We start from the raw sequence: 27,015 nt of genomic DNA, 5'->3' as shown, positions 1-27,015 counted from the left end.
GCGGGCCTGAACTGGCAGGAGCAGCAGACAACCCTACCTAAGAGGCTCAGCCAGAGCCTGAAATATCACATAGTGAACCAGCGGAAAGCGGTTCACCATCAACGAAAACAACCCCATCACCTACATTGCTTCCAGAGGGACCAAGCCCAAGTCCACAGTCTGAGGAACTGATGTCTCCAGCCTCAAGGGAACAGTTCCAGGCTGAGCAGGAAGCAGATGACAGCCTTCAGAAAGCTTGGGCAGCGGCCCAGAGCACTCCACCGCCTCTCAGCTCTTCTAACCGATCCCAGTTTGTTGTAGAACAAGGACTTTTATACAAGGAGACTCTTTCTGGTGGACACCAGGAAGACTGCGTCCTCAAAGACAGTTGGTAGTTCCAACTAAGTACCGGGTAAAGCTCTTGAGCTTATCCCATGATCATCCCAGTGGTTATTCCGGGGTGAACAGAACCAAGGACCAGTTGGGGAAGTCTTTCCACTGGGAGGGAATGGGCAAGGACGTTGTTAATTATATCCGGTCTTGTGAGGTGTGCCAACGAGTGGGAAAGCCCCAAGACCAGGTCAAAGCCCCTCTCCAGCCACTCCCCATAATTGAGGTCCCATTTCAGCAAGTAGCTGTGGATATTCTGGGTCCTTTCCCAAAAAAGACCCCCAGAGGAAAGCAGTACATAATGACTTTCATGGACTTTGCTACCCGATGGCCGGAAGGAGTAGCTCTAAGCAACACCAGGGCTAAAACTGTGTGCCAGGCCTTAGCAGACATTTTTGCCAGGGTAGGTTGGCCCTCCGACATCCTTACAGATTCGGGAACTAATTTCCTGGCAGGGACCATGAAAAATCTGTGGGAAGCTCATGGGGTGAATCACTTGGTTGCCACCCCTTACCACCATCAAACCAATGGCCTGGTGGAGAGGTTTAATGGAACTTTGGGGGCCATGATACGTAAATTCGTCAATGAACACTCCAATGATTGGGATATAGTGTTGCAGCAGTTGCTTTTTGCCTACAGGGCTGTACCACATCCCAGTTTAGGGTTTTCACCATTTGAACTTGTGTATGGCCACGAGGTTAAGGGGCCATTACAGTTGGTGAAGCAGCAATGGGAGGGGATTACGCCTTCTCCAGGAACTAACATTCTAGACTTTGTAAGCAACCTACAAAGCACCGTCTGATACTCTTTAGTCCTTGCTAAAGAAAACCTAAAGGATGCTCAGGAAGAGCAAAAGGCCTGGTATAATAAACATACAAGAGAGCGTTCCTTCAAAGTAGGGGACCAGGTTATGGTCTTCAAAGAGCAACAGGCCCATAAGATGGAAGCGTCATGGGAAGGGCCATTCACGCTCCAAGAGCACCTGGGAGCTGTTAACTATCTCATAGCATTCCCCACCTCCACCCTAAAGCCTAAAGTGTACCATGTTAATTCTCTAAAGCCCTTTTATTCCAGAGAATTAAAGGTTTGTCAGTTTACAGCCCAGGGAGGAGATAACGCTGAGTGGCCTGAAGGTGTCTACTACGAAGGAAAAAGTGACAGTGGCGTGGAAGAGGTGAACCTCTCCGTGACCCTTGGACATCTGCAGCGACAGCAGATCAAGGAGCTGTGCACTAGCTTCGCCGCAATGTTCTCAGCCACCCCAGGACGGACTGAATGGGCATACCACTCCATGGACACAGGTAATGCTCACCCAATTAGAACCCCACCCTACCGGGTGTCTCCTCATGCCTAAGCTGCTATAGAACGGGAGATCCAAAGCATGCTACAGATGGGTATAATCCACCCCCCTAACAGTGCATGGGCATCTCCCGTGGTTCTAGTTCCCAAACAAGATGGGGAAACATGCTTTTGCATGAACTACCGTAAGCTAAATGCTGTAACTCGTCCCAACAACTATCCAATGCCACGCACCGATGAGCTATTGGAGAAATTGGGACGTGCCCAATTCATCTCTACATTAGACTTAACCAAGGGGTACTGGCAAGTACCGCTAGATGAACCCGCCAAAGAAAGGTCAGCCTTCATCACCCATGCAGGGGTGTATGAATTTAATGTGCTTCCTTTCGGGCTGTGAAATGCACCCGCCACCTTCCAAAGACTTGTAGATGGTCTCCTAGCAGGATTGGGAGAATATGCAGTTGCCTACCTTGATGATGTGGCCATTTTTTCTGATTCATGGGCAGAACACCTGGAGCACCTGGAAAAAGTCTTCAAGCGCGTCAGGCAGGCAGGACTAACTGTTAAGGCTAAAAAGTGTCAAATAGGCCAAAACAGAGTGACTTACCTTGGACACCAGGTGGGTCAAGGAACGATAAATCCCCTGCAGGCCAAGGTGGATGTTATTCAAAAGTGGCCTGTCCCAAAGTCAAAGAAACAGGTCCAATCCTTCTTAGGCTTGGCCGGATATTACAGGCAATTTGTACCATACTACAGCCAAATCGCTGCCCCACTAACAGACCTGACCTGACCAGACACAGCCAAATGCAGTTAAGTGGACTGATGAGCGTCAGAAGGCCTTTAACCAGCTTAAGGTAACACTCATGTCTGACCCTGTGCTAAGGGCCCCAGACTTTGACAAACCATTCCTAGTAACCACAGATGTGTCTGAGCATGGTGTAGGAGCAGTTTTAATGCAGGAAGGACCAGATCACAACTTCCATCCTGTCGTGTTTCTCAGCAAGAAACTGTCTGAGAGGGAAAGCCACTGGTCAATCAGTGAAAAAGAATGCTACACCATTGTGTATGCCCTGGAAAAGCTACGCCTATACGTTTGGGGACGGTGTTTCCAGCTAAAAACCGACCATGCTGTGCTAAAGTGGCTTCATACTGCCAAGGGAAATAACAACAAACTTCTTCGATGGAGTTTAGCACTCCAAGATTTTGATTTCCAAATTCAACACATTTCAGGAGCTTCTAACAAAGTAGCTGATGCCCTCTCCTGTAAAAGTTTCCCAAAATCAACTGGTTAAAAATTGTCCTTAAAATGTGAAAAATCTTGTAGTTTTACATAATTAGTAGTATATGTAAAAGTGCATGTGTTTCATTAATCTGTTTATTCTAAAGTTCTAGGAAGAAATCACCACCAGTGTGGTTCCACACTGTCTGAGATTTGGGGGGCGTGTCATAAGCAAATAGTTAAGGGTTAATGTCTCTTTTACCTGTAAAGGGTTAAGAAGCTCAGTAAACCTGGCAGACACCTCACCAGAGGACCAATGTGGGGGACAAGAGACTTTCAAATCTTGGTGGAAGGAAGTCTTTCGTTTGTGCTCTTTGTTTCTGGGAGTTGTTCGCTCTTGGGACTAAGAGGGACCAGATGTCAAGCCAGGCTCTCAAAATCTTTCTGAATCAGTCTCTCACGTTTCAAACTTGTAAGTAATAGCCAGGCAAGGCGTGTTAGTCTTATTTTTGTTTGCTCAACTTGTAAATGTTCCTTTTTTGCTGAGAGGATTTTACCTGTTTGCTGTAACTTTGAACCTAAGGCTAGAGGGGGTTCCTCTGGGCTATATGAATCTGATTACCCAGTAAAGTATTTTCCATCCTGATTTTACAGAGATGATTTTGACTTTTCTTTCTTTAATTAAAAGCTTTCTTTTTAAGAACCTGATTGATTTTTCCTTATTTTAAGATCCAAGCGGATTGGGTCTGGACTCACCAGGGATTGGTGGGGGGGAAAAGAGGGGGGATGGTTAATTTCTCTTTGTTTTAAGATCCAAGGGGTTTGGATCTGTGTTCACCAGGGAATTGGTGAAGTCTCTCAAGGCAACCCAGGGAGGGGAAAGTTTTGGGGGATACAGAAAGTGCTCCAGACACTGAAATTCTGGATGGTGGCAATGTACCAGATCTAAGCTAGTAATTAAGCTCAAAAGTGTCCATGCAGGTTCCCACATCGGTACCCTAAAGTTCAGAGGGGGGGAAGGAACCTTGACACAAGTATTCTCCCTTTCCAGGTATCTCCTTTATTTGGTCTTCCCTGCTTAGCTCTCTTCCTCCAAATGTGCGCATCTGCTAAATCCCAAGTGCAATTTAGTCCTAAACTGGGATTAGAAACAAAGGCAAAGAAACGCATTTTACACCTACAATCCCAAACCTGCACTTAGCAGCGCAGCCCCACCCCACTACAGGCGGCACAAGCCTGCAAGACCCAGGGCAGGATTGTTGTTGGCAGCTTCCTGTTAAATGACAGGGAACACAGCAGGCGCTGCACTGCGGTGGGTCAATGACTTTGGCTGGCTCTCGCAACCCAGCCCCTGCCTACTCGGGCCGCCTGCAGAGCCCGGGTCACCGCACGCAGCAGCGAACCCTGGAGCCCCGGGGAACGGCTACAGCCGCCACCGGCAAAGCCCCCTCGCGCGCAGAACTGCGCCTGCCGCGCTACCAGCGCCAAGGGGCAGCCACCGCGCCTCGCGCCAGCGAACCGCTCCTGCCCTTCGCCGATTGGCTCACTCAGCCGTGCGCGTGACAAACGCCTGGCCTCCGGTTGGCCGTTGGGGAAGCGCATGACCGAAGGAGGGTTGGAGGCGGGTCGCAGTTTCCTAAGCTACAATGGAAGAGGAGGAAACTGGTGGCGGCAGCCTCATGTGCGCCGCTCCCTTGCCCTGTGATTGGCGGGGCAACTTTGCTCCGGGTCACGTGGCGGCGTGGCTCGCGCTGGCTGGTTGGCGGGTTGTTGCCTTGGCGACAGAGGAATAAGGGGCGGGATCTTCTCGCTGCGCCGCCGCCCGTGAGCGCGCGGCACCACCACCGGCAGCACCGCCCAGGAGAAGCTGTCGCGGCGGGAGCGTCCGCCGCCCGGGCGAGAGCGGGGCGGGGGCAGCGCGGGGGCGCGCCCATGGCGGGGGGGTGAGCGGCTCGCGCTGGCGGCGGCGGCGGCGGGAGGATGCGCGAGTACAAGGTGGTGGTGCTGGGCTCGGGCGGGGTGGGGAAGTCGGCGCTCACGGTGCAGTTCGTCACCGGCACCTTCATCGAGAAGTACGACCCCACCATCGAGGATTTCTACCGCAAGGAGATCGAGGTGGACGCGTCGCCCTCGGTGCTGGAGATCCTGGACACGGCCGGCACCGAGCAGTTCGCCTCCATGCGGGACCTCTACATCAAGAACGGGCAGGGCTTCATCCTGGTCTACAGCCTCGTCAACCAGCAGAGCTTCCAGGACATCCGCCCCATGCGCGACCAGATCATCCGCGTCAAGAGGTGACACCCCCTGCCCCGGGCCCCCGCTCTGCAGCCGCCAGCCCAGCTTCCCTGCCCCACCCAGCCCTCTGCCAGCCTCTCCCTGCCTGGCCCGGCTGCTCCCATCCCGCGCCCCCTGCGGCCCCCCGTGGCCTGGTGGGTCCGGGCTGTTAACCGGTGCCTCGCTCATTAGAAATTGCCGGGCGGGGGGTTTCTCGCCGCTTTTCCCCGTGTCGTGGAAACTCTGGTATCGGGGCCTCCAAACCCAGCCGCTTGCACTGGCCGTGGGCTTGGTCCTGAGGGTGGAGGATGGGAGCAGGGCCGGCAGGAGATGTCTGTACCACAAAGCCCCCAGGAGGGTCAGCAAGTTTGCAATTTTCCTGTCTGAAATGTGCCAGGCTGCTCATCGCAGTGCAGACGAGGGGCTGGCCTTAGTATAACCCTGTGGCTGTGAGGGAGGTAGCTGGTACTTGGATGTCACCCACATCATCCTTTCTTTAAAGTACTTTACTAATCAATTATTTGGCAAAGAGGGATCTTCCGATCTGTGCACGCTACATATTATTTAACTGAATACAAAATTTACCTCAACAGATTACCAGAGATTTTACTTACCTTCCCACACCACTTCAAGATACCAGAGCACAAACCCCTTCTTCAGTACAAAAACTCTGTATTTCTTTAAGGAACGCTGTGATGCTTAGGCCTTATCTACACTTTCATTTCCCTTACATCTCTCCTGGCTGTATTGCCCCTGTTGTAGCTTTTGTCGTAATAGCAGTGCTTGGTGAATTAGGGTATATGGGCCATCTGTTTTTAACTACTATATCGCTGAGTTACAGTCTGAGACTGGTTGGGTGACACTGGTTGAAATATAAGTGACCAGTGTACATTAATGCTACCACTAGTTGAGCTGCACTAATGGCAGTACAACCATCTGAAATATTTGAGATGTCAATGTGGATGAGGACATACCTGTGGCCAAACCATCTTATAGCTGGGTTTATTCCTGCCTGTGTAAATGAAAGTAATTTTCTAAGAACCATGTTTAAGCCTAAGTATCAACCAAGGTTAAATCATGGTTCTCCAACATGGACATTTGTTCTCTCTCTCTCTCTCTCTCTCTCTCTCTCTCTCTCTTATTTATATATATATATATATTATTATATATAGTTTTAATATATATATATGAGAGAGAGAAGAAAACTATATAATAGGGCTGCAACTGTATTTCCACCTTCCTTAATGTAGTCAGGGCTTAGCAACAACATTTAATCATGTAAGTGTGTTCATTACATTATACGTGCAAGCTGTCATTTGAGTTTCTAAGGTAGAGGTAAATATTATAATGGGTGACGGGAAATATATTTTGGGGGAAAAAAAATTCTCATTTCAGTCAAGATTTCTAAGTTCCTAGGTAGTAATTCCCTGTACATGTGCTTTATAACTTGTCATAAAAGATTATTTTCTCTTCATTTCATTTGATATAGTAGGGAAGTTTAAAGATTGAGGGTGGAATTTTTATATGAATCAAAGTGATTGAAGAGCACAAGCCCTATTGAAAGTCAGTTAAACTTTATCTGCCTTATGCCAGTCGTTGTTTCCCCACTTAAGGATTTTTTTTAATTTAAATAATTAGCTATTATGAGCTCTCATGTTTATTAAACTCCTATCAGATTTGCTTAGCTAATCAGTCAAAAACTGATCTTACCGTCAGAAATTCAGTTGGGATTGGAAAATTTAACTGACACTTTTTCAGTTTACATTATAATCCGTAACAGAGGTTCTGCAATCAGACCTAAATGTACAATTTGTAGATAGCTAAAGCAGAATAGAACCAGCTTGAACTTCCTTAGTTGACTTCAGTCAGCACTGCTACCAGTAGATCGACACATGCCTCTCCCTTTTTTTTTTTTCTGTTGCCGTCTACATTTGTAATAGATGCACTGTGGGATAGTGGTATGAGCAAGATGTCATAATACTACAGTGCTTTACAGATATTAAAACTAATGCAGGTTTGCAGCTGCTAGTGGAAATACTTTGCCAATCTTTCAACTTTAAACGGGGGCTTGATCTGTGCCTAATAAGGGGGGACACCAACTTTAAATAAAGGCATTTTGTTAAAATATGCTAGCTAAAAGTCATTTGGGGTACTACTGTACTGACTATTAGTCTTGGGGGTACTACTGTACTGACTATTAGTCTTGATGCCACCTTATGCAGTTTTAAGTTACTTTTTTAAATTTTTCATTTAAGTATTTTAACCCTTTTAGGTTTAGTAATCTTAAGTATAGACTTGTAACCATAGTAAGTTTAAAAAAAAAAGTCATTAAATTGAATGTTGAAAGTGACATAAACTAAACCAAAAAAAGACACTGGAATAAGAGTTTACACACAGAGATTATAGTGATATAATTATACCGGTACAGTTGTGGTGGTGAATTTCCCCATGTACACAAGCCTATAAACTCAGTCCTGTTTACATGGGTTAGGGTTTTACGTCCTGACACTGCAAACACTTATACACGTGCTAAATGATGGGGAAACTTTGTGTGTGCAAGAAATATTAGACTTTGTGTGGACACAGCTTCCAGTGGCCCTTGATGGATTCTGTGTTAGTGGGCAAAGAGAAGCAAATACTACCTTTTTGCCATTGAGTAGGAGATACAAAAAAGTTAAGAATGCTTACATTAAATTATACTATTGCACTGAGAATTTTTTCCCACAAAATGAGTGGACAACTGTGGAAACATAATTAACTGTGTGTTGTTTACATTATGTAAATAATCCACTTAATTTCAGAAGGAGCTGGATTGTTGTCTGAAGAAATTTACTTGTTTGGACAAGGCTAAGCTGCTATACCAGTGCTACCAAGAGTCAGGAGTGAGGTAAAAGCACAGCAGTTTTCAATGAAACAAAGATTGAAAGTGACACACCCCAATAGGTTTTTAAGAAAATAAACTAGGGTAACAAAAAAGAACTAGTGAGTGCACAAGCCAAGAAATGTTCCTTTTGTTGAGCGGGATTAGATAAATTCTAACATTAGTAGGTAAAATATTGCATGATTCAAAAGCATTTACAGAGAAAGTGTTAAAATGCAGCTCCCACAGTTTATATATGTTCCTATGCTGCAGTGTGTACCCGTGTTCTGTCTAGAATATGTCCACATACATGCTAGCCAAGCCAGCCTCTGAGTGTCCACAGTGCACAGACTCTCATAACCCTTGCCTTAAAGCCATGTTCACACAGACGCTGCAGTTATGTGGGTTTGATGCTATGGTTTTTGGACACGTATCCCAGATTTCTTAATGCCTCGCTATTTGGAGCTACTCTGGGAATCAGAGTGTGATATATTTTCTGTCCTTCCTGGGCCTCTGTGCAGAAGTGATTTTAACCCATCAGCTTACTTGGTTGAAGCACTTCCAACTCTGCACGCTTCTCAATTCTGTCTGTTCCAGCTGAGCCCATGTCATGGATCCAGTCAGGTTTTAAATCATGATTTAAATCACTAGTCAGGAAGACTCGATGTAATCAAGGATTTTTACATAAAAGTGCATTCTTTTTGGTTGTTATAACCTTAATACATATTCTTCAACTCAGAGATAGATGGAGGTTTCATTTTTAGAAGATACCCACTATACATTTTTAAACTGATTTATTTTGAAAACTTTTCAGATTAGTTTTACAGCGATATCAGAAATTGAATGATTGTTTGGTTATTTCATTTACCAAAGGTAATTGAAGCAGATAGTTCACCTCCCAGTGACCGACTTCATAAATATCTTCAATTCAACAGGTTTATTATTATTTGGAGGATTTTCTTACCATGCTGTATTAGGAAAAGAACATCACCAGACATTTATTTAAACTAAAACAACACTGTTATGTATTCTGGATTTTTTTTTCAACAGCAAACATATAATATTTTTTAATTTAGCTAAACATTCAAGTTTTTTAAAATCAAGTTTGTTTTTGTTAAAATTGTTTTTAACTAAAATAGTTTAAATGAAATATTTAAAAAAATTAATCAACTACGTCAGCCAAGTCAACACGAGAAACTTAAAATATTGGCTTCTGCAGCTAACTCAGTCATCTTCACCTTCGTTTTCCTGTTTGTTCATAATCTGGAAAAGAAAAACAAGCTTTCGTGCTTTTTCAGGTCCCAAACGATTTCTCAATTTCGAATGAATTAGTCCAAAGGAAGAAAATATTCTTTCTACACTGGCAGAAGAAGCTACTGCTGTTAAAAGTGAGATTATCACTTCAACATTCTCTCAAACCAAGTGCTTAAGTGACTTCCACCAGTTCGCTGGTGTGACTTTCTTTAAAACACCATCAGCAAACATATATTTCTGGTTCACCCTTAGCTCTGAAGTTTATTATAGTTGGCATTATGGAGGGATGATTGCTGGATGTCCATGTCATAGCCAAACTCCTGTTCTTCAGCAGTTAAGGTTTGACCCTGGTACTGAGTATTGAGAATATTTTCAAGAAATGAGCTGGAGATAGTGCTTGTCACATTGGTTTTTTAATGCTTGTAATTTAACTCTGGAATTGCTCTTTTTAAGATCTGACTCAGTTCCTTTCAAATTTCAACAGAGTCAGCAATAAAATAGCTATTTCCCTTCATTTTGTTCACAGCTACAGAAATAGGCTTCAAGGTACTTAGCATGTGTTCAACATTTCTCTTAAGCTGAATGTTGAGAACTTTGGCAGTGACAGTGCCATCTATTTTGTTCACGAACATCTGCTCTGTTGGGTAGACTGTATCCTGGTCTTAATTACTGAACCATGTATGGGTTCTCAGTCATATGGAAAGGAGAGTTCGTTGCATAAACAAGCTGGGCATTTTTAATCAATTACTACTTTTTGTAATCTGCTGGTTCTTATCACAAACTTATCTACGGTTGTTTCTAGATGATGGAGATTTTTTTTTCTTTTTGCCATAGAAAGTGATGGTGATCTTGAAGGTGGATAGTCTTCAGAATCCTGCATGTTGAGGATAGATTCTCTTAAACAAAATAAATCAATGCAGTTATTTAATTATTACCATACTACTCATTTTGTATTACACATTGCATTCGCTGACACTCAATACTACTTTAAAGGTGAAATTGTAAAAGGAAGATCTGCCTATTTCAGCTATTTATTTTTATCACAACTACATCTAAAATGATAGTACCATAGAGTAACAACTATATTTTTTGCTCAAACATGAGAATTCAAGAATAGTCCATAAGGAAGACAGGCAGTCCTTAGGAAAGAAGCATGAAATAAAAAAGTTTACCAACCTGCCTGAAGATCCTGCATGTTCAGACATGTTCCTTTCATCATCTTCAATGCAGCTTCCTCCTGAGAAGGAACACTTCTCATGATGTTTCATTCGGGCAACCAGACCTTTCATTTCTTTGTTGCACTCTTTGCATTTTGCACGCATGCCTGTCTTACCCTACGTAGAGAAACTTCACTAAATATTCCCAAAGTGGGTCTCTCTTACAGCCTGCTACCATTATAGGTTTTCACTTCTAGTGAAAGAATGGTATTGTAGATCTCAAATCAATGAAGGCTACACTCAGACCCAAGACTTCTGGAATATGCTGCTCTCAAACAGTTTCACTTTTGTTTCTACTGCCTGTCCCTCTCTTCTCACATTTATCTCCAGACTTCTTCTGCTTGTCCAGATCTATTCCGCCCCCAATGATCTTCTGTTCATTGAATTTAACTTTGCACTTTTAGAGAGAGGTGAGGGACTGACTCTGCATACACAAATTTGCAGAGGGACAATAGGGTTGAGGTCTGTTATTTCTCACCTCTATATATTTATTTTAAAGTTATTTTGTTGTTAACAAGCATGTTATCTCTGGAGACACAAATCCACAGTTTGAGAACTGCAAAACTAAGCATCTCTGATGGTATCTTCTGGACTGAGCACTGAATCCCATTGGGTAGAGAGAAAGATTAACCTAAATAATCTATACAGTAGCCTCTGGAACCACATAAGATTGGGTCCCTAATCCATGAACTATTGGAACTCATTTACAAAACTTTTCTTAAACATTCCTTGAATATATTGTCTCATACTATAGAATTAGAATCTTTATAATCTGTATTCCATGGTACATTATAGCTCAAAGATATCTCATCTTTATCTTTAGATAAGGTTTTTCCTCAAAAAGCATTTAATCAAAAAAAATCAGATTGTTTTATTTTAATTTTTTTTTAAATCATTGATTTATTTATTTTAATCCACCTGGGAGCCAGTGTTGGTGGAAGAGCTGCCCCTACTTGTGGCTGAACTGTCCATGCAGTAGGGAAGAGGTTCTACCAAATGCTGGATGGAATTTCAGCAGCAGTTTCTGAATGGTGGAGGACACAGTACATGGAAGGGAACTCATTCAAGGCAGTCTGGAGACACCTGTCCCTTGCTGCAGTTGCTGCAGGTTCCTCATGTGTTGACTGATCCTGTTGTACAAGACAGTTAGCATAGCATGATTGGATCACATTGTTATGCAGACCTGAGACAACCACCAGTGGCTTCAGAACTTTTGCATGTGGAAGCAGACCTTCTTAGAACCATATAGGGAGCTTTCCCTGACCCTTTGGTGCCAGGACATGCAAATGAGGGAGGCCATACCTGGGACTTCATCCCTGTTCAGAAGCATGTTGTGCAAGGCTGTGCGCTCTGCCCTGTGGTTGGAGCAGTGATGAGCACTCACTCAAACTCCTTATAATAAGGACAGATAGCGGGTGAGTTGCTGGACTTGCAGGCATCATCCTTAGTGTTGCGCTAGAGGGTCTTAAGGTGTTTTGATGCACTCCCTCCAGTGTACACCAGTCCAGTTGATCTCTCTCCTCCACCAGCTTCTCAGAGATCTCAAGGAATTGTGGATATTGGGTGCCTCTCCCAAAATCATGCTCCTTCCTGTAATAAAATGTTAACAGGAACCCTGGCGTGCACCTCTAGTTAACGAGCAATACACTGAATATGCATCTTGTAATGCTGTTTGACAGAGCTGTGTGGAAAATAGAACAGCCTATGTTTAAATTAAGCGTTAAATGCAGAGCAGGGATATATTGGCTGGCAGGTAGCTTTCGGTGCAGAGGGGTGAGTGGGAAGTGAGTAGATCGGACTGGGGCAAAGGAGTTGAGTGGGAAGTGAGCAGGTAGAAGGACTGGAACAAACAGGCTCCAGGAATTGTGAGGCAATGTGGAAGTGATACTTAACCACATGCTCTTTTGCAATTATATTGTCTTAAATTTCTCTGGGCTTGTCTAGACACACAAATTGCACTGGTTTAACTAAATTGTTTTTTACAATATTTCAGTTAAATCGTGCAAATCCAATGTGGACACTCAAATAAGTTTACCCCTGGCTTATGCAGACTGACTTAAAACAACATAAGTCAGATCCACACCAATTTAAAAGTGATGTAAATTCCTAATAAGGGCAGTTTACCTCAAATCAGTTATTTAAACGATTTCGCTAAACCAGTGCAACTTTTGTGTGAAGACATGGCCTCAATCAGTTCAGTTGTCTTAATAATTGGAGGAAGTTCAAGTTAAAATATTACCAGCTAATATGATTTTAAATGTGTAATTGTGTACCTTAAAGACATGCTCACAGAACTGGTTACATGGTGGTATAGTATGTTGTGATAAAAGATGAACTGGTTAACTTCTCCATGGAGCCAAAAGGGGTATGGCATAATATAGACTAAAGATGTGCTGAATTGCCTTGGTATGAATAGTAATTCATGCAGGGACTGTATCAATCTATTTCAGATTTCTGGAATGAAATCTGTACTCTAGGAACTGTATCCATAGTGCTGGAACTGAATTATACTGCTATGAGAGAAAGCATGTCAACGGAGGGTTGTCCTTCTGCAAAGTTTTTATTAACCACTTGGGAGATGTTTTACTAACTTGAAGTACGTTAAGCTTTGTTCAGAGATGACTAAGATAACACACGACTCTCTGGATATGTCTGCACTACAGTTGGGAGTGAACCTCCCTGCCTGGATGGTCAGACTCATGCTAGGTGGGCTTGAGCAAGTGTGCTAGAAGTAGTGTGGATATTACAAATCTGACAGAGAGACAGACTAGCCACCCACGCTCAGACATGGGGCATCAGGTGTGCTTGAGAACCCCAGTCACTACCCGAGCTGCAATGTCTGAGTTGCTATTTTTCATATGCCAGCTCGAGCCCTTCTAGGGTGAGTGAGTCTGCCTGGGCTAGGAGGCTCACTCTGAGCTGCAGTGTATGCATAGCTCCTACTACTTTAGACAAGAAGCTCTTAGTTTTCTGCCAAGGCATAAAAACCAAATGATATGCCTCCAGACTCCTGTGTGGGTGTTGGTGGAGAGCAAAACTTCTGCAAGCTTGAATGACTCTTAAACCATTATTTTTAATTTTTTTTTCTTTCAGATTTTTGGTGTCTTAAAGCTAGTGTCATTGCAAAGGGGCTGATACTTTTTAAAAAAAAAAAGGAGGGGGGCAAAAGCAACCCCTGAAATGCAGTACTTTCTCTCTATAGCATCTAGTTCTGCAATCCAGTGAGTGGCAACCAAGTTCCCAGGGGTGGACATGGTAACGCAGTCTTGCATATATTTGTGAGGGAATCTGTGTAAATACTCTTAGGAGCCGAGATACTTCCCTCTCCTTTTTTGGTAGATGTCATCTCCATGTTGAAAAGAACCTGAATACTCTTATTCTAAATAGTTCTAATTTAATGATATGACACTGAAGTTCCTAAATTATAATCTTTTATAAGACAGGTGTTGCCGCTAAGTAGGTTTTGAATTAATGGTCGGGTCTGTGCTTAAAGATTGTAAAAGTGTAATTTTAATGAGCTAGAGAAAATCCTATTACAACAGTTTAAAATGAGTTTTGTAGTGGGAGTGACTTTTTCAGTGTGTATAACTTGGTTAAAGGAGCATGAGAACATTTTCACTTTGAAGTTTGAGACGGTCTTACAATACAGTCTGCTGGCCTTTCATGTAATTGCTTTTTAAACAAGCTTAAGCATTTGAATATTTGTTTCTGGAGAACACTTTTTTCTATTTTGCTTATTAATCAATATTTTTCCTTTAGTTTATCCCAATTTATTCAAGCCATAAAATAATAAAGATGAAAATAGTTGTTAACTAAAGCTCAATGCTTAAATTAATTCTGTTAAATCTGGTCAGTTCACACCAGTGTGTAGAAGGGACTCCTGTCTGGGAGTGTGTGAGCCACTTGCACACACTAGTGCAACCAGGGACAGATACTGGTGAGTCTGAGCAAGTCTCTGTACCTCAGCCTCCCACCTATTGTCAGAACTTTCTCCGTGACTCTCATCAGTATTGTACAAAATACAACACACACCTCTTATCTGAAACAAGTTTTGTTCAAGACATAAGACAACACTATCTAGTTTTGAGATGCTCAACTACATGCTCCACTGTCATTCTGCAACTATGGAGAAAATAGTTAAACAGTTCCCTTCTTCATCCTGTAAATAGCTTCATTAGCTGGGGAAGCAGAGGATAAGCTGGGTCTTCAAGGATGATCAGAGGAATCTCTACACAATTGATGTCCACAGTGATCCTGGGGGCAAACACCATTATTCATTAAGGTAAGCAGGTGTGAATTCCAAACGATCCAGGCATGGTGGACCTTTCCAGATCACCTGGCATTTGTATTTGTAAACCTACCTCAGTGGTCAACCAGACCGAGGAGCACCTGTTTATAAACTCCAAGGCCTGATGAGAGAGGCAACTGATAGGTGCACATGGGTTCCATCAGTTGCCCAGTACCGTTCAGGAGCCCCCTACATCCCATGCCATCAATAATCTGAGCATTACTAAGCTTTAGAACCCAGTTCACTGTTACCTTGGTTCACTTTCACCAGTATGGCAGCACAGAGCTGCATGACAGTGGCCCGCACAGTAAATCTCTGCATACTGAATTGGTTGTCGATGGGCTGGTAACAGTTGTGGGTGGTCAGCTTCCAGATAGCAATGATGAACTGCTTCTTAGTGGTTATGGGACATTGCGTGCTGGTTGCTGTCACTGCAGTAACAGGATCAGTTCAGCACAAATATCAAAGAAAGATGCCTTTGCCATCCTGAAAGTGTCTCGCAACTGCTGATCTGTGCAGATCTGCAGAACAGTCCTCTTGCATCAATCAGTTCTGGTTTCCTGAGCCCAGAAACAATTCTGCATTGTGTGAACCTGCTTCAAGAAGATCTCACAGAGTAACCATTCTTTGATGGTGGTGTCCTCATTCATCTGCTGCTGGAGAAGCCACTGTTGTAGCCACATCTGCTTGGTGCTGCAGCAGTCAGTCTGAAACAGAAGCCACTCAATGCTGAGAGCTCTTATCAAGCACAAATAGCCTGTACAGCTGTAGCTGCTAGCATGGGATGCGTAGCAGTCTTGCACCGATATTGGCCGATAGCAGTTCAAAAATGGTTGCTAGCCCATCCAGAAACAGAGGAAGGATGGGATAGAGAAGGAGTGGAATCATGGGATCTTTGGGTGTTTGACACCCTTCCCCCTCCAATCCTGAAATTCCCAGGCTTCTGCTATGCATTCCCACAGTACTCCATTGAGAAAAATCCCAGAATGCACATAGCAGAGCAAAGGACCATGGAATACCTGCCTGATACACTGAATGTTTAGTGCACTCCAAGCTCCCACTGTATATACACAGTGATGCAAGTGGAAAGAGGATATTGTTGTCCAATCTGCATGCTCTTAATGTGGTTTACATACTGCATATCAACTCAGTGTGAGCTAAGGCTCCCATTTAGACAAGCCCTGAGTGACTTGGTATAGGTCACATGAAGGCTGGGACAAAGCAGGGAATCAAACCTAGATCTCCATGTCCCCAGTTAATACCCTATTAATAGGACCACTCTTCTTCTCCTGTGGGTTCTGTGCTCTAGTGAGGTTATGGGCTAACATTTGAGCCTAAGTGAGAGTGATTATAAAAATTAAAAGGAATTTGAAAAATGTACTTATGAGACTTTTTGAAAAATGTAACTAAAAAACAAAAATGCTGAATTTTTAGGTGGTATGCAGCTTGTAAATTTGGTAGGCAACGACTAGCTTTGCAGCTGTCCTGATTGTGCAATCAACTAAGTGCACAAAACTGTATTAATGTGACATTAAGATTGCCCAGTTAACATTTTTAAATGTTTGCATTGTTTCCTGATCTTTAAAACCTAATTTTTAAACCTGGGTCCCAAAGTTAGGCATTTTAATGAGCAGCTTAATTTTTCAGAGGTGCTGAGCCTTCCTGTTTTCAGCAGCATTTATTGGTGTTCAGCAACTCCAGAAATCAAGCTACTTCTTTAGGTGCCTGATTCTAGACACCCAAGTTTAAAATTTTTGGCCAAACATTCTATAGCAATAAAACCACAGTGCGCGCACAACTTCTGTTCATGCTTTTCTTTGTAAATGTGTTTAATAGACTTCTTGTAAAATATATATAAGTAAAGTATATTCCGTATGAAGAGTGGCTAAATTTTATGGTGCTATAAAAACCTTTGCTTTTGTGTTTCCTCCCTTTAAGTCTGCAACCCTAGTGTTGCACTGAAAGCAGATTTGTGGATCTCACTGAAGGAAATTCAAGTGAAACCGAAGGTTTGCCTTGAGTTCTAAATGTGGTGAGGTCTGTGGTCATTGTTTCTTGAGAGTTCTCTAGTATCTAGGTACAATTTATTTAAAAACTTCTGTATGTCACTCACTGGTCAACAGTTTCATGGTTCCAGTGGAACCTAGCTGTCATAGGAGGTCATGGTTGCAGAAGGAGAGGGATCTCTCAAGAATGAGGGCCAGGCCCATGGAGGGTTTTGAATATCTAAATCAAGATCTTGAATGAGATTTAGTGGAGAGAAATTGCAAAGATCAGAATGCTGCATTTATGTGTTCACAGTGACCCTTGTTGCTAAACAATTAGACTGTATCTTTTGGAGCTGTTCCAGAGTGTATAACTTTATTTTTAAATTAGATGAAATAGCCAAGTCTAAAGGTCACGAATGCATGCATTACAGGGGCCAGGACTGAGTCAGGGAAAGGTGTAGTCTTGAAGATGGAACAGGAGTACTTGATGGTCCTTGGTATCATGAATATGGATGCATTTCTCCTGTCTGTAGACAGGCTGAGTTCATCCTCAAGAGCTAAAAGTATTCTCTGCATCGTGGCCTACCCTGAAGCCTGACTGAAAGGGATCTTGAATACTGGCAACTAAAACATGACATTGGGGATAGTGTAGTTTTTTGGTGGTTTGCTAGCTTGCTGAGAAAAGACCTGCAACCTCACTAGGATTGAGCAATGATTTAGTGTTGGCTAGACCATTGAATGTTAGAGTAGCTATTGGACTCCTTATCAAAGGAGGTGCTAGCAATTCATTAGTAAGTGTCCAGGTATTCCCTGCTCTCTTACTATCTAAGACGGACAGTGGTTAGTCTCTTGTGGTGACTCTAATTCCAGTCAGTGCTTCTATGACTGTATGAACAAGGTTGCATTTTTGGAAGGAAGGTGGTGTTTCTGGTTCTGTGCTTGGCTTGTTTTTGGTAGCACATGAGGTCATCCCAGATGTGGGTGATTTTCTCAAAAATGAGAAATTTTAGGGAGGTGAGTCCAGTCCTGAGGTAACTGGAAATAGTCTCATATTATGCAGTTCATAGTCTTTGAAAGTTCTGTAAAGAGTAACTTTACTACGTTTTACTACTGAAGACATGTATGAGCTCTTTGCTGCCATTGCACAATGGCATAAGTTTGTAGTAATTCCTTGTTCAAGGCTGTGTATCGAATCCTGTCCTCCACCAGGGCCATTTGAATGTTTTTCCTTTCCATATTTTCTGTTGTAGACTGTTCAAAAACATGATGACTTAAGAGTGCTTATAGCAGCAGTTGGGGAGTGACTGTAATGCATCACTAACTTTTCTGTTCCATTGCCTCTTGGTTGGAAGAGTTCCTATAGAGTTTACTTTCCATGCCTGGGCACTGTATTTATTATGCGCTTGCCAACAGTGTGCATACAAAATTGCAGCTAGTTCTGCCATTGCTTGGCCCAGCAACCCAACTGAAAACAAAAATATATTGGCTATAATCAATCCTGATTTAGTATGAAATAAATAAAACTGAATTTGTCCTATATTTAATTTAGGACCACACACAATTAGGTGGCTGTATATGCTTACTCTTCAAAAAAGATTTGTAGTAGTCTGTCATAGTTCTTGAAGTAACTGCACCTCTGACCCCCTCATAGCCTCCTTGAGGGAGCCCCACATAGGTTTCTGGCAGGTCCTGCGATCCTTTCTGTCCAGACTTAGGCTGGACTTCACAGTAGTTATTTCAGCAAGTCTGACCTCCGCTTAGCACCTGCTGTCCTATTTTCTGCAGAGCAGTGACAGGTTTAACCAGTGATGAGCCAGCTTGCATAAAGCAAAGTACTATTTATTCAGAATAAAATCATTACGAAGAACATATCTGAAAACAATAAACAGCTGACTTTGCAGGTCAAGTGTGGTGGTGATCCATCTTCCAGATGGGAACCTTGGCAGGCTCCAAAGTACTTCAGGGCCTTTTCATAAGTTCATGTCAGTTTGTGGATTGGGTGAGGGTGACTTACGACAGAGTTGTCACTTTATATAGTTTTTGTTTACTAGGCCTCTTGAACCAGGTCAAACCAGTTTATGCACTTCCCAGGAGAGGGAGAGAAACTTCTCTAGACTTGTAAAAGCAGCAAAGAATCCTGTGGCACCTTATAGACTAACAGATGTTTTGGAGCATGAGCTTTTGTGGGTGTATACCCACTTCGTCAGATGCATCGAAGTGGGTATTCACCCACGAAAGCTCATGCTCCAAAACGTCTGTTAGTCTATAAGGTGCCACAGGATTCTTTACTGCTTTTACAGATCCAGACTGACACGGCTACCCTTCTGATACTTCTCTAGACTTGTTACTTTCCTTCAGGATTTATTAATTATCTCCCAGTGACTTTAGTTCATAGAATCATAGATTTTTAAGGTCAGAAGGAACTATTATGATCGTCTAGTCTGACATCCTGCACAACGCAGGCCGCAGAATCTCACCCACCCACTCCTGTATCAAACTCCTAACCTAAGTCTGAGCTATTGAAGTCCTCAAATTGTGGTTTAAAGACTTCAAGGTGCAGAGAATCCTCCAGCAAGTGACCCGTGACCCATGCCCCATGCTGAAGAGGAAGGTGAAAAGCCCCCAGGGCCTCTGCCAATCTGTCCCAGAGGAAAATTCCTTCCCGACCCCAGATATGGTGATCAGCTAAACCCTGAGCATGTGGGCAAGACTCACCAGCCAGACACCCAGGAAAGAATTCTCTGTAGTAACTCAGATCCCACTCCATCTAACATCTCATCACAGGCCATTGGGCATATTTACCACTAATAGTCAAAGACCAATTAATTGCCAAAATTAGGCTATCCCATCATACCATCCCTTCCATAAATTTATCAAGCTTAGTCTTGAAGCCAGATATGTCTTTTGCCCCCACTGTTCCCCTTGGAAAGGTGTTCCAGAACATCACTCCTCTGATGGTTAGAAACCTTCATCTAATTTCAAGTCTGAACTTCCTGATGGCCAGTTTATCTCCATTTGTTCTTGTGTCCACATTGGTACTGAGCTTAAATAATTCCTCTCCCTCCCTGGTATTTATTCCTCTGATATATTTATAGAGAGCAATCATATCTCTCTCCTCAGCCTTCTTTTGGTTAGGCTGAACAAGCCAAGCACTTTGAGTCTCCTTTCATAAGACAGGTTTTCCATTCCTCGGATAATCCTAGTAGCCCTTCTCTATACCTGTTCCAGTTTGAATTCATCCTTCTTAAACATGGGAGACCAGAACTGCAAACAGTATTCAAGATGAGGTCTCACCAGTGTCTTGTATAACGGTACTAACACCTCCTTATCTCTACTGTAAATACCTCGCCTGATGACCACATTAGCTTTTTTCATGACTGTATCACGTTGACGGCTCATAGTCATCTTGTGATCAGCCAATACACCGAGGTCATTCTCCTCTGTTACTTCCAACTGATGCATCCCCAGCTTATAACAAAAATTCTTATTAGTGCCTAAATGCATGACCTTGCACTTTTCACTATTAAATTTCATCGTATGACACTTACTCCAGTTTAGAAGGTCATCCAGATCTTCCTGTATGATACCCCAGTCCTTCTCTGTATTGACAATACCTCCCAGCTTTGTGTCATCCACAAACTTTATTAGCACATTCCCACTTTCTTTGCCAAGGTCAATAATAAAAAAATTAAATAATCTGAAATAATTCCTGCAGGAATCCTGTAGTTTCCCCATTGAGTCAATACAGTGACTAGCCTATAACATTTATCACTTATAAAATTGCTACAATAGTCTGAATATTCCATGTCTGTAGCATCTCTTGGTCTGTTCTTACAAGAGCGTGGTCTGTTCGTCACTTAATATATGTATAGTGCTTTTATTCTTTAGATTGCTTTGCAGATGTTAAATATTCAACATCCTGTGAAGCAGGTAAGTACTATTAGCCTCTCTTTACAGATGGGTAAACTGAGGCCCATAGAGAATATGACGTTCCTAAGGCTGCATAAGGAATTCATTTTAGAGCCTGGATTAAAATGCAAGGAATGTTTTTTGGTTCCCAATCCCTCGCTTAGAGAATGCTTCATTCTCTAGAGCAGGGGACTAGGAATCAGAACTCCAGAATTATCTTCGTAATTCTGCCATTGAGTTGCTATGGGACTCTGGGTAAGCAACTTAACCACTCCAGGCCTTGTTTTACTCCTGTGGGAATTCTGCACCAAAAAATTAAAAATTCTGCTCACAATATTTTATAATTCTGCATATTTTATTTGTCAAAATAACACAATATAATAATTCCAGTTTCAGTTCTTTTGGTAATGTGTGTAAACTACAATACAATAGATGGAGAATGGCAGTGGGGAGCGTTGGAGGAAATCTCCAAACCTTGATTGTGTAATAGTAATGTAGCTATGTTTTATCCTTTATTTCTAGTTATTAGTCAACAAATACAGGCAGCCATATGCTAAATATTGCATTATAGGCAAATAACAAGCAAGTGAGGGCTAGGAAATCAAACTCACAATTTATATTGGCTACTGACTATCTCCAGAAACGTCAGTAGCACACAGTTCATGGAGCACGTTTTGATAGGAAATTTTTTTAGTCCAAAAATTTAGACCAGTTCTCACTAAGGTACCATGCTCAAATAAATTGGTTAGTCTCTAAAGTGCCACAAGTACTTCTGTTCTTTTTGCTGATACCGACTAACACAGCTGCTACTCTGAAACCTGTCATAAGGTACCATAAGCATTTATAACGCCATACTGTCATTTACAATAAAGCTCCTTTACAGTTACACCACTCTAGCAGTGTAAAGGAGCTTTAAAACTTTTATACATGTTTTATTCTCCTGGGGGAGTTGTCTAAGAATGGGAACAATTCACTAACAATGAAAACAACTAAGCAGGCAGGCTGCTACATTGTGCTCTGTCTGAGGGGCAGAGCCTGCCTCACGCCAAACACCTCGAAGCCCTGTCCCTCCATGTTTGGCATGCCACAATAGCGAGCCAGAGGGACCGTCAGTCTCTCTCTCTCTTGCTTGCATGCCAAGCCCCACATGGCTGGTGTTGATTGATATCTTCCCATGCATGCATGCTCACCCTCCTCTCCCCCTGCACAAGTGGAGAGGGGCAAGTGACTGCTTTTGGGGGTTCCCTTTGCTTCCCCTCAGAAGTCATTTTTCCTTGGGAAAGCAAAGAAATCTGTGAACAACATGAATTCTGCGCCCACACAGTGGCGCAGAATTCTCCCACAACTATATTTTACCTACCTATAGAATGACTTTAAAAATTCCTGTATTACACCCATATGAGGATTGCTTAATGAAGTGTTGCTCCATTTTTATGCAATCTAACAGCTTCCAGGACTGTTGAAAATTAAATGCATGTGATTGGTAAACTGGAATGAATTACTAGCATCACAATGTCTTTTTACAAGTGTTCTTTTTTTAGTTACTTTAGAGCTAGAATAACTTCTGTGGTTTGGGCAACTAAGACACTTAAAAGCTATGCAGGAATCTAGGTGTTTTAAAATGTGGAGACATCTTCAGTTGGTATAAATCTGTATAGCTAAGTGGAAGATAATGGAACTGCGCTTTTTTTTATACATGATGAGGATCTAGCTCTCAGTGTTAAAATTGTGACGCTAACAAAATATAGAAAATTTTAAGTTGAGGGAAAATGTTTTTTCCTTGCCTAAGCTTCCCAAAGTGATAGAAGCAGGGATGCATTCTGCTAGTTAATAGATTCCAAAACCAGAAGAGCCAATTGTGTTCAGCATCCACTCTGACCTCCTGTCCAGCACAAGCCATAGAATTTCCCAAAAATAATTCTTAGAGCATATCTTTTTTAGAAAAATATCCAATCTTGATTTAAAAATTGCCAGTGTTGAAGAATCTACCATGAGCCATGGTAAATTGTTCCAGTGATTTAATTACTCTCACTGTTAAAAATATATACCTTATTTTTGGTCTAAACTCATTTGAAGAATTCTGTGGGACAAATAGTCTAGCGCACACAGTGTTCTCTACCTTGAGGATTTTACGTTTTAAAACCTTCCACAGAATGCTAGAAATGGATGTAAGGAAAATCTTGCTGGGTTTAAAAGTAGAGTATCTTGCTTTTCTGGAGTCTACCATCATATTCAAGCTATGGCAAAGTTCCTGTCTTGACAGGCTAAATTACTAAATTGCATTCTAAGTGGCATAATTTATAATGAACTACTCTGTGTTTCCTTATAGACTAACAGACGTTTTGGAGCATGAGCTTTCATAGGTGAATACCCACTTCGTCAGATCCAGACTAACACAGCTACCCCTCTGATACTCTGTGTTTGGCTTTGGCAATCTGAAGTTACCATTTGATCACTTAAGATATCGTATCATGTAATCTAGTTTACTTAGCTAGGCTTTGATAGGATTCTTGCCACTAAAGTTGCAGAAGTCTAAAATGGAGATAAATACTTTCTCTAACCAAGATCTATCTGCAGACCTCATTTATAGTATCACTGTCTCTAATATCTGTAGTCCTTTACAGCTCCTGAGTACAGGGAACTCATAGTAACAGGAGGAAAGAATAAACTTTAGAGTCTGAAATAACAAGCTAAAGAAGGGTTACAAGTACAAAACTTTTCTGATTATCATGAACACTACAGTCATTGATGTAAAAGTGGTATTTGAATGATTGTTTATGAATAATGATACAGGGCACCACCAGACATTAAATAACCATAAATTTACCATTTGGCCATTGGATTTAAAGAAAATATTCAGTTGCTTTAAGTGTGCCTAAATAATAAGCAGTTGACTACATCCAGCAGAGTAGCATACATTCATAAGCATATGATCAGTTACTCGCAATGTGCCAGAGAATAGTCCTCTCATCCTGCTTTGCTCCGGCATGATGAGACCAGATTTGATAAAGAACCTTCAGACTCATGGCTCTCTTTATACCTTTCAGCTAAACTATTAGCTCTAGCAAAAACCTAGCCTGAAGCATTTTATCCTTGATATTTTCCTTCCCTCAAGACCATCTTTTCTTTTTTTCTCTCCCTCCGCCCTTGCTTATCAGCAGAACAGTGGAAAGGTTTGTGCTTCTTTCATTTGACAGTTTTTCTTTGCCTTGTTACCACAGTCCTGTATTTTATCGGTTACTTTTAAACCATCCATCCTTCCCACACTACTTCTGATCTTAGCTTTTTCTCACAGTCTTACTTTATTTGCTAATTAGGGCTTTTGCCTACTGACTAGCAAATATCTTATTTTCTTAAGCCAACTGAAGCTAACTTTAGTGTGTGTTTTTTTTTTTTTTTTTTTTAGTTTCATAACTATCCCTACAGGGGATTAATTTCCGTGGATCCAGGATTTAGCACTTAATAAAAGGGCAGATCCCACACTGAACCAGGGCTGGGGAACAGAACAATACAGTAGAACTTCAGAGTTATGAACCCCAGAGTTATGAGCTGACCAGTCAACCACACACCTCATTTGAAACTGGAAGTATGCAATCAGGCAGCATCAGAGACCAAAAAGAGGGGGCAAAGTACAGTATTGTGTTAAATGTAAACTACTAAAACAAAAATTAAAAAAAAAAATTTTTGTCAAAGTAAGGAAACTGTTTTGTGCTTGTTTCATTTAAATTAAGATGGTTAAAAGCAGCATTTTTCTTCTGCATAGTAAAGTTTCAAAGCTATATTAAGTCAATGTTCAGTTGGGAACTTTTGAAAGAACAACCATAACGTTTTGTTCAGAGTTATGAACAACCTTCATTCCTGAGGTGTTTGTAACTCTGAGGTTCTATTGTACTGGGCTAGGGAGGGCATGTTCCTAGTGAAGGAATAGTTTTAAAATGACACTTCTAGCTGAGGAAAAGGGGGTAGCGAGTTGTATGTGGCACTAGGAATTAAGGCTGATGCTGAGAGGTATGTCAGGAGTGACAATGGTTTTGTGAAGACTGCTCTAGTACCATAGACTTGGATTGCCCTCACAGCCAATCCACTATGCTCTTTAGGAGCCGAAAGCCCTAAAAGAGATTGATTGAGCAGGACTAAGGGTACGGTTGCAGCTGCCCAGGTCAGCTGGCTCGGTCTGTCAGAGCTTGGGCTGCGGGGTGTAAAATTGCTGTGTAGACATCTGGCTTGGGCTGGAGCCTAGGCTGTGGGATGGGACCCTGTGAGCATGAATCCTATAAGCCCAAGTCAGCTGACCTGGGCTCTGAGACTTGGTGCTATGGGCTTTTTATTACCGTGTAGACATCCCCAGAAACTGTTGACCCTTCTCTCATGAGGTATGCACACTATCAGTTTTCCTCCTAGGTGAAGGATTCAGTATGTCTTTGCACTCCATGATGTACCGGACACATCCTTTGTCTTTATTCGTGAACAGGACATCCCCATCCTGTTTTTCTTCCTGTAAATTTCCTCCCTTGTAGTTTTTCTCAATCTCTCCATTGCAGTTGGCCCAGTATTCAAATAGGCATACAGTGCAAGGCATACAATACACAAATTGCCAGACAGGGAGATAGGTGTCATTTACCTCCTGCTTGAAAGGAACATCTCTGAGGTATGTCATCTCCTGGCAACCTGCCTGAAGAACATAATTTCCAGTATAGATACATATCTCCTTAAATATGATCTGTACACGCATTTCACAATGATTGACAACCACAGGAATGCTTACTCCCGGGGGAGACCTCACATGCTGCACTTTGAACTATTATGCAACTATCCAAGCAGGGGATCCCTGTGCACCCCGTGTCCTCTGCCAAGTGGCATCAAGGGGGTCACAGAGCTTAACTCCCATCAGTGATAATGTAGGGCTCTATACTTTCCTAGATCAGATTAAACTTCTATGCAGAAATTTTTCTGCATAGCTAGTTGGATGCGTTTGGTTCTGTTTTGAATCATAAGACTGGAAGGGACCTCGAGAGGTCATCTAGTCCTTTTTTTGAAATATGGACAAAAACGAATTCTAGAAAAGCTGAAAGATTTGTCTGCAGTGAATGATAAAACATAAAATTGAGTCAACTCTGTAACAGTTTTTTTGTGATTGATTAGTATTGGGTATTTTCAGAATTTTAAAAAAAATTCTCTTTATTATCAGGCTTCCTGTGTGTCACTCTTATCTCCTGTGAAGAAATTTCATTTCATGTCATCTTTTGACAAGCCAGTTACAACTGTGACCCAAAGACTGAAAAGTAGCTGGATAAAAATGGATTCAGTCACTGGCCAGTGTTTTCTATCTTTGGATGTACCTTTTAGGTTCGGGGGAGAAAAACATAGGCAAGCAGCAGCCATCACCAATTTGGTCAATTTAATGGACCCTCTCTATACACACACCTGATAAATTATTTGAAATCTTATATCTACTTTTAAGATGAGGTAGAATGTGAAGCTGTCAGGTGGTACCGGTACCATTACCATAGCAATGAGGGATAAACTGATACAATCCACATATTAAAGTGACCACTTTGAAATATTTGCATTCATTTCTCTGGAAATAATAGAGAGCCATTAAATTAAGGCACAGAATTGGATTTTTTGTAACATCAAAGCATCAGTACAACAATCTATTGAGTAAAACAAATCTGATAATTTGTACAGGTATCATTGAAATGTAATACCAGTAGTGACATTTCTAGTCAATATCATTATCCTCTTGTTCATCATTATGGCCTCTGTCAATAGTGCATGAGTTACCACAGACTTGATTGCCTTGGCAGCAGAATTAAGTGCAGGGACGTTTGTTCTCACTACAGGCATAATTGATTTTCTCAAGTTCTTCTTGATGGTGAGTCAGTTCTGGATGTGTTCTAGGTTTTTTCAAATGCTGCATAAGACACTTTGATTGCACAGGGAGAGTAGTGACTTTTTTCTTTCCAATTTGTCAGTGATTATTTCTTGTGATGCTGGACTATCTGCAGACTGTGATGGAGTGGTAGTTCAAACCATTGAATGGAAGGTATTCTTTCCTTCATTTTTTGCAGCACTAGTGATGAATTTCTTCAGCTCATCATAATTGTTGCAGAATCCATGAAGGTGTGGTACGTCAATTAAACTGTGAGATCCAGATTCACGGTGTAGCAAGGTATATATGCAGTGGTGTGATAATTTTGGGACTGTTAAATATTGTGCACTCCACAATTGGGAGGCACCTTCTTTGAATGTCTTCTAAAGGATGATACTCGTTGCTGACTGAAGTAGATGCCTCTTTATTAACCAAAAGACCAACTGAGGCAGAAAAGTAACTGACC

At 42.0% G+C, this 27,015-nt stretch overlaps 1 protein-coding gene across 3 annotated transcripts in view; it reads left to right on the top strand.

Annotated features, from left to right (window-relative positions):
• Positions 1-4,836: 4,836 nt before the first annotated feature.
• The window catches only part of RAP2A (RAP2A, member of RAS oncogene family), a 32,667-nt gene continuing 10,488 nt past the window's right edge, over positions 4,837-27,015 (top strand). For 2 of the 3 annotated variants that reach the window (XM_050951919.1, XM_050951935.1), the window contains exon 1: positions 4,837-5,181. In XM_050951919.1, coding sequence (XP_050807876.1) covers positions 4,868-5,181 — 314 coding nt within the window. In that variant the 5' untranslated portion in view covers positions 4,837-4,867. Of the gene's footprint in view, positions 5,182-26,748; positions 26,850-27,015 lie in introns of all 3 variants that reach the window. The other variant, XM_050951925.1, reaches the window with a different exon arrangement.

The sequence above is a fragment of the Gopherus flavomarginatus genome, chromosome 1, assembly GCF_025201925.1.
Source record: "Gopherus flavomarginatus isolate rGopFla2 chromosome 1, rGopFla2.mat.asm, whole genome shotgun sequence".
Lineage (NCBI taxonomy): Eukaryota > Metazoa > Chordata > Testudines > Testudinidae > Gopherus > Gopherus flavomarginatus.
This window is presented reverse-complemented; position numbering and strand designations above follow the sequence as displayed.